At 43.5% G+C, this 13,307-nt stretch overlaps 1 protein-coding gene across 1 annotated transcript in view; it reads left to right on the top strand.

Annotated features, from left to right (window-relative positions):
• The window catches only part of VWA8 (von Willebrand factor A domain containing 8), a 63,288-nt gene extending 51,663 nt beyond the window's left edge, over positions 1-11,625 (top strand). The window contains exons 22-26 of the mRNA XM_083362299.1: positions 1,000-1,075; positions 2,110-2,245; positions 3,870-3,983; positions 5,129-5,334; positions 11,038-11,625. Coding sequence (XP_083218425.1) covers positions 1,000-1,075; positions 2,110-2,245; positions 3,870-3,983; positions 5,129-5,334; positions 11,038-11,193 — 688 coding nt within the window. The 3' untranslated portion in view covers positions 11,194-11,625. The remainder of the gene's footprint in view (positions 1-999; positions 1,076-2,109; positions 2,246-3,869; positions 3,984-5,128; positions 5,335-11,037) is intronic.
• Positions 11,626-13,307: the final 1,682 nt, after the last annotated feature.

Below are 13,307 nucleotides of genomic sequence, written 5' to 3'. Positions count from 1 at the left end.
AATGTGAAGAGAAACCAGAATGTCTCTCTGGGGGAGTAGACAGATATGAAATATAAATAAACATTAAAAATATTTTAAAAAACTGTTTTTATATACATACAGATACATACACACAAATAGACACACACACACACCAAAATCTGAAAAGAAACCAGAGCCCCCCCCCCCGAGGAAGTGGGGAGTTATATATACAACTAGTCCTTGACTTACAAGCATTCGTTTAGTGACCATTCAGAGTTACAACGGCACTGAAAAAAATGGGACTTAACGACCACATTTCACGCTCATGACTGTTGCAATATCCCTACGGTCACGTGATCAAAATTCAGGCCATTGGCAACTGGCATGTACTTACGACAGTTTTAACGGCTGCGCGATTCACTTAGCAACCGCAGCGAGTTGCTTAACAACTGTGGGGGGGGAAATAGCGCTAGCAACAGCACTTACGTACCGCTTCGCAGTGCTTTGCATCCCTCTCTAAGCGGTTTACAGAGTCAGCATATGAGCCCCCAACGATCCGGGTCCTCATTTTACCGACCTTGGAAGGGCAGAAGGCTGAGTCCATCTTGAGCCGGTCAGGATCGAACTTCCCGGCAGTGGGCAGAGTCAGCCTGCGATGCTGCAAGAGTCATTTAACAACCGCCTTGCTTAGCGAGGGAGACTCTGGCCCCTATTGTCGCAAGGCAAGGAAGGGCTACGTGTACTACAGATCCACTCATGCACTTGGGTTTCTCCAACTGGAATCGAAACAACGGCTTGAACATTAGGGCTCTAAGCGGCCTTTGGAGAAGGGAATGCTCAGGGACCTGCAAAAATGGATGAAAAGAGAAGAAAAATATACGTTGCCTCCCGCTGTGAATTAGGGAGTAGAAAATAGCACAGCAGGTTTGCAAATGCAGCTCCCCTCTGTCCCTCCCTCCCCCCCCCCTTTCCCCCAATGCTCTGACGCGGTCAGCTGGGATCCTTGAGTCGAAACCCGCCCCTGATTTGCCGCCCTAGAGACACCACCGTGCAGAGCCTGACGCTTCAGCCATCCGTGAAAGAGGGACGGATTGTGTACGAGGACTCCCCGCTCGTAAGTCTCTTGCAAGGGGCCTTGCCGCTTGCCGCTGCTGAAATCTGAGAGAACCCGTGGGGCAGGCCTCTCTGCGTGCAGCCCCTGATAAATCTAGTGTTCGCGTTGCAAGAAGACTGTCTGCTAAATAAATTAGGTTATTATTATAATTTATTAGGTAGGTAGGTAAGTAGGTAGATAGGCAGAGAGAGAGAGATGAGAAAGAAGATGGATGTTTGGATGGATGGATGGATGGATGGATGGATGGATGTGGATAGGTGGATGGGTGCGGATGGATAGAGAAATGATAGATAGGTAGATAGATAGAAAGATAGATAGATAGATAGATAGATAGATAGATAGATAGATAGATAGATAGATAGATAGGAAGGCAGAGAGAGAGAGATGGAGATGAAGAGAGAGAGAGAGATTATAGGTCTCTCAGAAGGCTGAGTCAACCTTGAGCTGGTCAGGATCGAACTCCTGACAGTGAGCATAGTTTGCCTGTAGTGCTGCATTCTAACCACTGCACCACACGGCAGAAAAGAAAGAAAGAAAGAAAGAAAGAAAGAAAGAAAGAAAGAAAGAAAGAAAGAAAGAAAGAAAGAAAGAAAGAAAGAAAGATACATAGATACACGGATACATAGATACATAGATACATAGATACATAGATAGATCTCTATCTCTCCCTCTATCATCCATCAAGAGAGAGAGAGAGAGAGGATAGATAGATAGATAGATAGATAGATAGATAGATAGATAGATAGATAGATAGATAGATAGATAGACAGACAGACAGACAGACAGAGAGTTTTCTTTTGATCCACATTCATCAAATTTGTGAAATAGATATTGGATTTTTCTTTCTTTTTGGGGGAGATGACCTGGGAATATTCTTTGCTTTGCTTGCCTTGTCCATAATAATAAAAGAAGGCTTCATATCTGAATGGGAACCCCCTGTGTTGCATGTAGGCTGGAAACACTAGATTTCTAATGTTAGTAATATATATTTTTTTCTGCCAACGTTTTGTCTCCTCCCGATCATCTCTTTCTAGGTGAAAGCTGTCAAAAAGGGGCACATCCTCATGATTGATGAGGCAGACAAGGCACCCACCAACGTTACCTGCATTTTGAAAACTCTAGTGGAGAGCGGAGAGATGATTCTGTCCGACGGGAGACGCATTGTTTCTAGTAAGCAGTCCCAGAGAGGAAGTGTTCCAGTAGCTGACTTTCTTATGGAGTAATTAATAAATTAAGAGCTGTTAATAACATAACTGGAGACCTAATTTTCTTCAGAGAAACGGAGGGGCTCTGTTATTAATTAATATTAATTTATAATATTCTGCACCAGTTCAGCAAGGAAAATGCAACCGTTTGGTAACGAGTACAAGTAGGAATCCAGCAGGCAAATGAGCAGCTTTCTTGCTATTTCTCGCTATTATAATCAGGAATGGAATCTCACACCTGTCATTCACATAATCTTTTGCATAAATCATGCAAAAAAATCTAAGCGGACCCAGTACCTGCGGGAAAAACACCGTGATGAGGAGGAGGAGGAGGATGCAGAACAAAAAAATCTCAAATACTCTGGCCTCCCCTTACTTCCAATCTCAATCTGATTCCTTGTCTATTCTGGGCTAAAAAGTAAAAGTTACAAATAGCTGCCAGCTGTATATTTAAAATAATATACAGTGTGGCCCCAAGTTCCTAAAGTAATATGTAGTTTGGCCTGTTAGTTTGCTGTTTGACCTGAATTGCATCTTAACACGTTGTTAGTTGCGAAGTCGTGTCCGACCCATTGCAACCCCACGGACAACGTTCCTCCAGGCCTTCCTGTCCTCTACCATCCTCTGGAGTCCATTTAAGCTCACGCCTACTGCTTCAGTGACTCCATCCAGCCACCTCCTTCTCTGTCGTCCCCTTCTTCTCTTGCCCTCCACCTTTCCCAGCATGAGGCTCTTCTCCAGTGAGTCCTTCCTTCTCATTAGGTGGCCAAAGTATTTGAGTTTTAGCTTCAGGATCTGGCCTTCTAAAGAGCAGTCAGGGTTGATCTCCTCTAGGACTGACCGGTTTGATCGCCTTGCAGTCCAAGGGACTCGCAGGAGTCTTCTCCAGCACCATAGTTCAAAGGCCTCAATTCTTTGGCGCTCAGCCTTTCTTATGGTTCAACTTTCACAGCCATACATTGCAACTGGGAAGACCATAGCCTTAACACATAGCCTGTTATATTCTCTTTAACCGTCACTGTTAAAGTATGTCTAAGAATTCGAGGTGAATTTACAGTACAGGCAGTCCCCGACTTACGAACTCAATTAAACCCAAAATTTCTGTTGCTAAGTGAAAAATTGGTTAAGCGAGTTTTGCCCTGTTCTACGATTTTCCATGCCACATTTCTTAAGTGGATCACTGCATTTGTTAAGTTAGCAACACGGTTGTTAAATGAATCTGGCTTCCCAGAAGGTCGCAAAAGGGGATCACGTGATCCCGGGAGACACTGCGACCATCATAAACGTGAGTCTGTTGTCAAGCTTCCGAATGTAAATCACGTGACCCTGGGGAGGCTGCAAGGGTCATCAGTGTGAAAAATGGTCATAATTCGCTTTTTCAGTGATGTTGTAACTTTGAGCCGGTCACTAAGTAAGTCGAGGACTCCCTGTGGTTTAATAGAATTATAGTTTATGGAGACTGGTCGCCGTGTTGTTGTACGGATCCCGTTCCTGTTAGCTGTTTGCTATTCTTTGATAAGCAAGTCATTTCTTTCTGTAATAAAGTCTTATCAGATCGAAAAAGCTAATTTTGTTTGTTTACCTTCCAGCTGCCGCAGATGGGAGAAAAAATGTCATAGTAATGCATCCGGATTTTAGGATGATTGTTTTAGCAAACAGACCGGGATTCCCTTTCTTAGGAAATGACTTTTTTGGAACGCTTGGTAAGCCACACGCTTGATTAAAAGCTTCTATTTTATGATCCTGTCTATGAAAAGATGCTATTTTTGTTTCACTAGTCTGGTTGCAAGCGGGGGGGGGGGTGGGGAAGGGGGGGCAGACCAAAGAAGCTACCAGTTTAGGTGTATTAAAACCATTTTTTTATTTTAGATTATCTTACTCCTTTGCTGTTTGGGAAAAGAAATATGTATTTTGGGCCGTGCATAATTTTCCCTAGAAAAATGTTTTGTTTTGTTTTTCAAAAAAAAAATAATGTGAGTTAAAAAAAAATAAGCTCCATTCTGAAAGGGCTAGTAGTGGCGTAGTAAGCAAGCTAAGCTTACACCTGTTGTTTTCTTCCAAAATTTAAAATATGTATTTTAATCCATGCATAATTTTCCCTAGAAAATTATGTACGTAAGAGTGTAGGTCTATATATATGTTGCATATAGTGAGTTTTAAATGTGGGTTGTGCGTGTGTACACTTAAGAGACCAAACAACTAAATTTCATTTTTAATGTGTGCCGTTGGGCCCACAGGAATAAATGACAATAAAGGTTATCTAATCTAAAAATGTTTTTTCCAAAAGAATGAATGTGAGTAAAAATATAAGCTCCATTCTGAAAGGGCTAGTAGTGGCGTAGTAAGCAAGCTAAGCTTACACCTGTTGTTTTCTTCCAAAATTTAAAATATGTATTTTAGTCCATGCATAATTTTCCCTAGAAAATTGATGTACATAAGGGTGTAGGTCTATACATATGTTGCACATAGTGAGTTTTAAATGTGGGTTGTGCGTGTGTACACTTAGAGACCAAGCAACTACATTTCATTTTTAATGTGTGCCGTTGTGCCCACAGACACTAAAGGTTATCTAATCTAAAAATGTTTTTTCCAAAAGGAATGGAATGAATGTGAGCAAAAAAATAAGCTCCATTCTGAAAGGGCTAGTAGTGGCGTAGCAAGCAAGCTAAGCTTAAACCTCTTGTGTTTTCTTCAAAAATTTAAAATATTTCGCAGCATCCCCATGAGTTCACTCTAGCACCCCACATGCAAAGTTTAGGAGTCACAAGCCTTCTTCTTTTATTAAATAGTACAAATGAATTATCCTGTTGGATGCCATTTTCTCCTTTCTTGTTCTTGCCTCTTCCAGGAGACATATTTAGCTGTCATGCAGTTGATAACCCAAAACCAAACTCAGAACTAGCCATGCTTCGACAGTACGGGCCCGATGTCCCTGACTCAGTTCTCCAGAAATTGGTCGCAGCTTTTGGAGAGCTGCGAAGTTTGGCCGACCAAGGAATTATCAATTATCCTTACTCGACTCGAGAAGTCGTGAACATTGTCAAGCATTTACAGGTAGTGTATGACTGTTCTTCAGACTGGACTGTTCACTAACGATTGAAGACATTGTTTGACCTCTGACATCCTTAAAGGCCACCTTTAACCTTTGGAAAGCCTGACGTGTTCCAGAAGATGTTTCTGAGGATGCTTTTGCCTTTGGTGTCACCAAATCTCCAAGAAACTTGTCCTCATTGAGGCAGACGCAGGGAACCTTTTTGTGTCCTTTCTCGTTCAATTAATTACAAAGGGCTCAATTTCTGATTTTTGGATCAGGGTGGGTCCAAGCTGTGTCATGTTCCTTTTGTTGGGTTGCTCCAACACTGGGGTTTTTTAAGAAGCGTTTGGACAACCATCTGTCCGAAACAGTATAGGGCCGTGGTGGCGAACCTATGGCACGCGTGCCGCAGGTGGCACGCACAGCCCTCTCTGTGGGCACGCGCGCCATACCCCCAGTCCTAGGCCTTCAGCTGGGTTTTATAAAACCTTTTTGCTTTAGGCCTCTGTGGCCGTGTGCAAAAAAAAAGTCTCAATCAATCAATTTTTTTTATTTATTTTTATTTATTTTAATTCCATTTATATCCCGCCCTTCTCCGAAGAATCAGGGCGGCTTACAAGCTTAGCAGTAGCCTTCATTCTCTGTATATGCCTGCTTATTAGGGCTTTCACACACACCCCAAGCGGCATTATTACAAAGTCAGCTTAATTGCCCCCAACAATCTGGGTCCTCATTTTACCTACCTTGGAAGGATGGAAGGCTGAGTCAACCTTGAGCCTGGTGGGATGCGAACCTGCACTAATTGCAGGCAGCTGGTGTTACTTAAGGAGGCATTAGCCCACCGCTCCACCAAGGCTCTTGCAACTTCTCGCAGGGAAAAAAAAGTTCTCGCAAAGTTGGACTTGATTGATTGAACTTTTTAGTCCCACCCAGTCTGCCATTACCACTGCAGCCACGCCCACCCAATGAACCACGCCCACCCAATGGGCCACGCCCACCCGGCACCCAATGATACATAAGTGGGTTTTGGGTTGCAGTTTGGGCCCTCGGTCTCTAAAAGCTTTGCCATCGCTGGTCTAGTGTTTCCTGCTTGATCGGGGGGGTGGGACTAGAAGACCTCCAAGGTCCCTTCCAGCTCTCTTATTCTCTTATTCCCTTCCTGCAAGTGAAAAGAATAGAATTCTTCCTGATACGGTTGCATTGTTTAGTGCCCTGAAAAAATCCCATGCAATTTAAAGAGGCTCTTCTCTTCACCCTGTTTGGTTTTTCTGTGTTGTTAAAAAGGAAAGGATTTCACCTTCTACACGCCTCGTCTGACTTTATCCCTCTTCCCTGCTCTCTTTCTAGTTCCTCGGTATCTTTATTTCGCGGAGGCGTGACCACAGTGGCGTAGTTGGCCAGTTGGGCCAGTAGAATCTAGAGCAAATGTTGTGGGAGTACAGTGGCGCATGAGATCCTCAGCGTCTTTCCTGCTCCTGACCAATGGATCAATTAGACCAGCATTTCTCAACCCTGGCAATTTGAAGATGTGTAGAGTTCAACTCCTCAACGTCCCAAGCCAGCATTGTCTTGCTGGAGAAATCGGAAAGTTGAACTCCAGGCAACTTTATATTGCCAACTTTAAGAAATGCTGAATTAGAAGCCGTCTGCCAGGTGTCTTAACCTGTAGGAGAAGGAGTGGCAGAACCTGGGGGTGGAGTTAAAAGAGGGACCAACCTAGCTTTAACCAGGCACTGGTCGTTAGTTGAGACGATTCTGGTGCAAAGGCTTTTAGCAGTAAATTGACTTGATTGAACTTTCACAGGTGGACTTAAGTCTTTCACACCTGACATAACCAGACCGGGAAACCAGACCCAACGTCTTGAATATCTGGCGTCAGAGCTGGCTGTGCAAGAACATGTCTACCGAATAGTTCATTGCATGGCATACGCCAGGGCTTTTCAACCAGTGGTACGGGTACCACCTGTGGTACATGGGCACCTGGCAGGTGGTACGCAGCCATCCTAGAAAAGTGGTAGCGGGGGAAGGGAATGAGCAGAACCGGTGGCAGCACCGCACAAGCCTGAACGAGAGACGGCTGGAGCTGCAGGGCTGTCGGGGCTCAGCGGAAGCGCCGGGATCAGCGCCAGGATCCAGCTGGAGCTCGGCACTGATCCTGGCACTTCTAAGCCCGGAAGAAGCGCCGACCAGCTGGAATGTTGCAGCATCTCCAGGGTCTTGTGATTTACATTTAGATGCTTGGCAACTCATTCATATTTATGACGGTCACAGTGTCCCAGGGTCATGTGAAGTGACCCAAACCGGCTGCAACCACCCAGCAGGGGAGGGGAATAAAAACCAAGCACCCCCCACCCCACCCCCGCTGCCAATCCTCAACAGAAATGCTCACAACAATGAAAACCTCGGAGAGGAGGAAGAGTACGGCCGGGCAGGCAGGTAGGTGTCTTGCCTGGCTGTGGCTTGGGGGGCACTTTTTTCAGGGCCATTGTAACTTCGAACAGTCACTAAGCGAACTGTTGTAAGTCGAGGACTACCTGTACTTCATCACTTTTTTCTTTTCTTTTTTTCTTTTGGTCATCAAGTTTTTGACCCCTTGCTAGGCGACTGGTGGTACTCGGATGTTACCGTATCCTAAAAGTGGTACAAGGGGTGAAAAAGCTTGAAAAGCCCTACGCTGTATTTTCAGAAGAGTCTATCTTTTTGTTTCGAGGATCTCCCAGTATCTGAAATGGTTAAAAAAAGAAGGAGAGATCCTGGAACGCTTGTTTGTGCCAAAGATCCCTCATGATTCAACAAGCTGGACGCTGAACTGTTCCATAAATGAATCTAAAAATAACTTAAGGAATGGACCTAATTATGACATAAAGCAAGGGACGGCTCTTAATTCACACACACTGGAGTTTCTGGTTCGAATTCAGCTTTCCGCTTTGCTTGGCCTCAAGGGCTTCCCAGAGACCTGGATTCACTGGAATTTATTTAGATTTTCTTCAACCAGTAGCACGGAGGAACAAGCGTAATTGTTTAGGACACAGAGGCGGCCCCCAGTGCCTAGCAATTAATGGGAACCAGTTAGGATGAAAGGATGGAGGGAAGCGATACAATCTCCTAGCTTGGGAACAGAGGAAGGAAGTTAAGTCATACACAATATCTGTTTCTAGAGTTGTAGGGCGCTCTGCTAGGCGTTCCACTGCAAAACCAGGGTTGTTGTTCTGTGTGTGTGTGTGTGTGTGTTTTAATACAAACGTAGTCTTAGCTGAAAGGTGTTTATACCGCTGGCAAGCAAAGTCAGCTTCAGGATGTGCCTGTTCCCAGCCTGATTTATTTAGTTATCAAATCCAGCTGATCGCCAACTGCCCCGGTTTCCTCTCTGGTTCGCAACCGAATAAAGTTTTTTTTGCTTCATTTGTACGTCTGAAAAGTAGAGGAGAAAATGTGACTTGGAAAAAAATGGACATCCCTCCATACAAGGAGCTCTGTATGACCTCAAGCTCACCTATTCTCCTGTAGTAGCTGTTTTCCTTCACATCATGTGAATGGGTGTGTGGGTGTCAGAATCCAGAATAACAGAGTTGGAAGGGAGCTTGGAGGTTCACTTCACAACCAGGTTACTCATATTTATGACAGTCGCAGTAGAATAGAATAGAGCAGAGCAGGACAGGACAGGACAGAACAGAATAGAATAACAAGAGTTGGAAGGGACCTTGGAGGTCTTCTAATCCAACCCCCTGCTCAGGCAGGAAACCCTGTACCATTTCTGACAAATTCTCCAGTCTCTTCTTAAAAACCTCCAGTGGTGGAGCACCCACAACTTCTGGAGGCAAGGAGTTCCGTCGATTAATTGTTCACGCTGTTAGGAAATTTCTCCTTAGTTCTAGCTTGGTTTTCTCCTTGATAAGCTTCCATCCGTTCCTTTGTGCCTTGTCCTAAGGTGCTTTGGAGCATGGGCTAACCCCTTCTCTTCAAAATTTTGGATATTCATTTTCCCCCCACCCCTACAAAATGATCGTTAAGGAGGCAGGTAGACCACTGCAGTACAGAGTGCCTTTTGATCTGGAAACTCTTAGGATGGAAGTAGCCTAGGGTCCAGTTGTTGTTAGCTGCGAAGTCGTGTCTGACCCATCGCGACCCTATGGACAACATTCCTCCAGGCCTTCCTGTCCTCTACCATCTTCTGGAGTCCATTTATGCCCACGCCTACGGCTTCAATGACTCCATCCAGCCACCTCCTTCTCTGTCGTCCCCTTCTTCTCTTGCCCTCAACCTTTCCCAGTTCCAACACCACAATTAACACAGTCCGTTAGTAATGCAATCAGATTTCCTTACCGGTAGCAGTGGCAGTGAAAGAATCGCAATGCTGTATCAAAACTCCAAAAATAAATAATGCTCAGAAAGCTTAATCTCAGAAATAGTATCCTATAATGTCTTTCTCCTAAAAGAGGCTTCTTCTTCCTATCTTTCTTCCTGTAGGAGAAGAGCAGGCCAAGAAGAGCTGGGGCTGGAGTTAAATGCAGCATCAGCTTAGAATCCTTTACATTGTCACAAATGCTTCAAATCCAATCCCTCTTCAACTCCATTCACCCTTATCTGGCGCCAATTTGATCTGAATTTTAATTGACCAGATTCTGGGATATGTTGTTGTTGCGAAGTCGTGTCCGACCCATTGCAACCCCACGGACAACGTTCCTCCAGGCCTTCCTACCATCTTCTGGAGTCCATTTAGGCTCACGCCTACTGCTTCAGGGACTCCATCCAGCCACCTCCTTCTCTGTCGTCCCCTTCTTCTATTGCCCTCAACCTTTCCCAGCATTAGGCTCTTCTCCAGTGAGTCCTTCCTTCTCATTAGGTGGCCAAAGGATTTGAGTTTCAATGTCAGGATCTGGCCTTCTAAAGAGCAGTCAGGGTTGACCTCCTCTAGGACCGACTGGTTTGATCGCCTTGCAGCCCAAGGGACTCGCAGGAGTCTTCTCCAGCACCATAGTTCAAAGACCTCCATTCTTTGGTGCTCAGCCTTTTTTATGGTCCAACTTTCACTGCCATACATTGCAACTGGGAAGACCATAGCCTTGACTATACGCACTTTTATTGACAGGGTGATGTCTCTGCTTTTTAGTGTGCTGTCTAGATTTGCCATGGCTTTCCTCCCCAGGAGCATGTGTCTTTTAATTTCTTGGCTGCAGTCCCCATCTGCAGTGATCTTAGAACCCAGGAAAATAAATTCTGTCACTACCTCCATTTCTTCCCCATCTATTTGCCAGGAATTGAGAGGGCCGGATGCCATGATCCGGGATATAGTCTTGAGCAATAAACCTTCTAACCGCAACTCAATGTATTGTCCTGATCCTTCGCACCCGACATTCCCTCAGGTTCCTGAAGAAAAGTTTGAAGGGAAAGAGAGAAGAAAAGTTTTCATTGTGTGAGCAGAACATTGGATGTAGCCCTCCCAATGCAAGAGTGTGCTGGTTTAAAAGACCACACAAATTTGAAGTTTTTGTCCCACCATTCCTAATTAAATAGCTATTCATAATTTCCCCTTAAAATATATAAAGGCTTGAAAAACATGTTTCTAGGTATTGCAATCCACGGAGAAGAGGGTGGTGAACACCTAGATTTCTGTGTGTGTTGTGTAACGGAACCTCTGTGAACTTTCAAGTCACACTTTCCATCAGCCACAACAAACTCACGCTTTGGTTTTTGTTTTTCTGTCTCTTTCTTAATCTCCACAGAAGTTTCCAACAGAAGGACTTGCAAACGTGGTTCGGAACGTCTTTGATTTTGACTCCTACAACAAAGAAATGCGTGAGATATTAATTAGCACGTTGCATAAACACGGAATACCTATCGGTGCCAAGCCCGACAACATACAGATGGCTAAGGAGTAAGGTTCATTGCCTGCTGTATTGCTGCTAGTTATAAAAACCCGGAACGCTTGGAAGCAAAATTCTATGTGTAGTTTCCTCCGAAAAGGTCATTCGCTTGCATAATTATTTATTTATACAACACTATCGGTGTATATTTACGGGATACATCAATATGTTCGAATGGAGGAGTTGTTTTTTTTTAAAAAAAATCTAATTATCCTTGGTGATTTGTGCAATGGAAATAAAATAAAGGGAAATATTTGTTTTGATTCCTTTTGGTTTCTATTCATTGATTGGTCTTGGGCTAATTTATCGCTGTCACATGTGCAAAGCTTGGTTTGTAACTTTTTTTTTTTAAATGGAAATGAGTGAATTGACTGAAGTACTGTGAAACTTCAGATTAAAAGATCTCGATTCAATAGGTCTTGCCTGGCACCAGTCAAATTTCTCTGGTGATTTAACGTCGTTTTGTAATGATGTCCTTACAGCAATCACGCAAATCGCCACGCTGACATATTTTCGTATTTTAACAGAATTTTGTGAATAGCAGACATCGTTTCCCCCAATTAGACGGCCAAAACAAAATTTTCTTGCGTTTCTACTACCTTGCTTTAATTCCAGAGTGTTTTCAGGGTATCCAGTCTGCTTAATGGTATTTATGGACACCTTCCTTTTCTGGAGTACTTACTTACTGAACATCAGACAGATACCTTGATGTCTATAAATAACAATAATAGTAGTAGTAGTAGCAGCACTGTAGTAGTATTTTACAGGATCCCATGTTTACGCTCAAACCATAGCAACGTTCAGAAACCATCTTAAATTAAAACAAGTATTTCCCTTTATGCTTGAAAAGGTTGTGCCAAACAGACTTGTAAAAAGTTGGTTCTGTTGTTTGTCTGTTTTCTGAGATAAGGAGGAAAACAAAGTCCACTTTTTTTTTAGCTATAGATCTCATTCAGTGGTTAGTGAATAAACCACCTCTAGAATCATCCTTATCTTGAGATATGTAAAATCTCGCAGTCAGAATTACAGATATTTATTCAATTACTTCCCAAGGTCTAACTCGCACTCCTCTTAAAAGTGCTAGTTTGAAAAGGTGCATCAAAGAAACCATGGAAGTATAGCTTACTTAATAGTTGTAATATTACTCTGTACACCATTTCACTGTGGTATATAAACATTTCTTAGGTAATATACCAGGTGTTTAAACTTCCATCCATTTTGCCTTCATACTTTAGTAGCCTTAATTATCTTTTTTTTCCCCCTTAAAGTTTCCTGGTTTAAGTTAGAATGGATCTTATCCTTTTTGTCCCGCTTATGAAAAAGCAACTAGATTGAGTGAGTAATGTACGAGTGATACGTGGAGTAATCATTGCTCACAATTTCCCCTGAATTTCCAGTAGTTGCTAAAGGGAAGCCGTGTCAAACCTCTTTGTGGATTCTCACATTCCTGACTGTAACGTTTGAGACTCAGTAGAGGGTGATTTAAGATGGAAACCATTAACTATGTTTCTGCATATAAAAAAAAGTTTGTGCTTCTACAGTTTGACGCAAAATTGTCCTTTTCTCATGCTTATATGAAGCCATTTTAGGCTTTATGTACCCCTCCCCAAGTGTTCCAAACTCGGGGCCATCACCATATCTCTACAATGCTTTTACACCAATACTTACAGATGCTCACTACTCATACCTCTGCCTACTGTAATAGGATAAAGAAGGCCCATATATAGTTGTTCTCGAGTTGCCAGAGTTTGTTTAGTGGCCATTCAAAGTTACAACAGCACTGGGAAAAATGACGTAACGACTTATGACCGTTTCTCACACTCCCCGTGGTTGCGCAATCAGAATTCGGGTGCTTGGCAACTGACTCATATTTATGACGGTTGCTGTGTCCCAGAGTCACGTGATCCCCTTCTGACAGGATTCACTTAACAACTGTGGCAAGAAAGGTCGTAAAATGCGGCAAAAATCACTTAACAAATGTCTTGCTTAGCAGCAGAAATTTGTGGCTGAATTGTGGGTCATAAGTGGAGGACAACCTATACTGAGTGGACAATGCAGCAAGCAGGTCTTTCGTGAACCCTATTGCGGGCAAACACGGTTAGTTATGGCTAAAGATGCTCTCACAGTTT

This window comes from Vipera ursinii, assembly GCF_947247035.1.
Source record: "Vipera ursinii genome assembly, chromosome: 4".
NCBI classification, from domain to species: domain Eukaryota; kingdom Metazoa; phylum Chordata; class Lepidosauria; order Squamata; family Viperidae; genus Vipera; species Vipera ursinii.
Note: the sequence above shows the minus strand (reverse complement) of the source record. Positions and strands in the feature narration are given on the sequence as shown.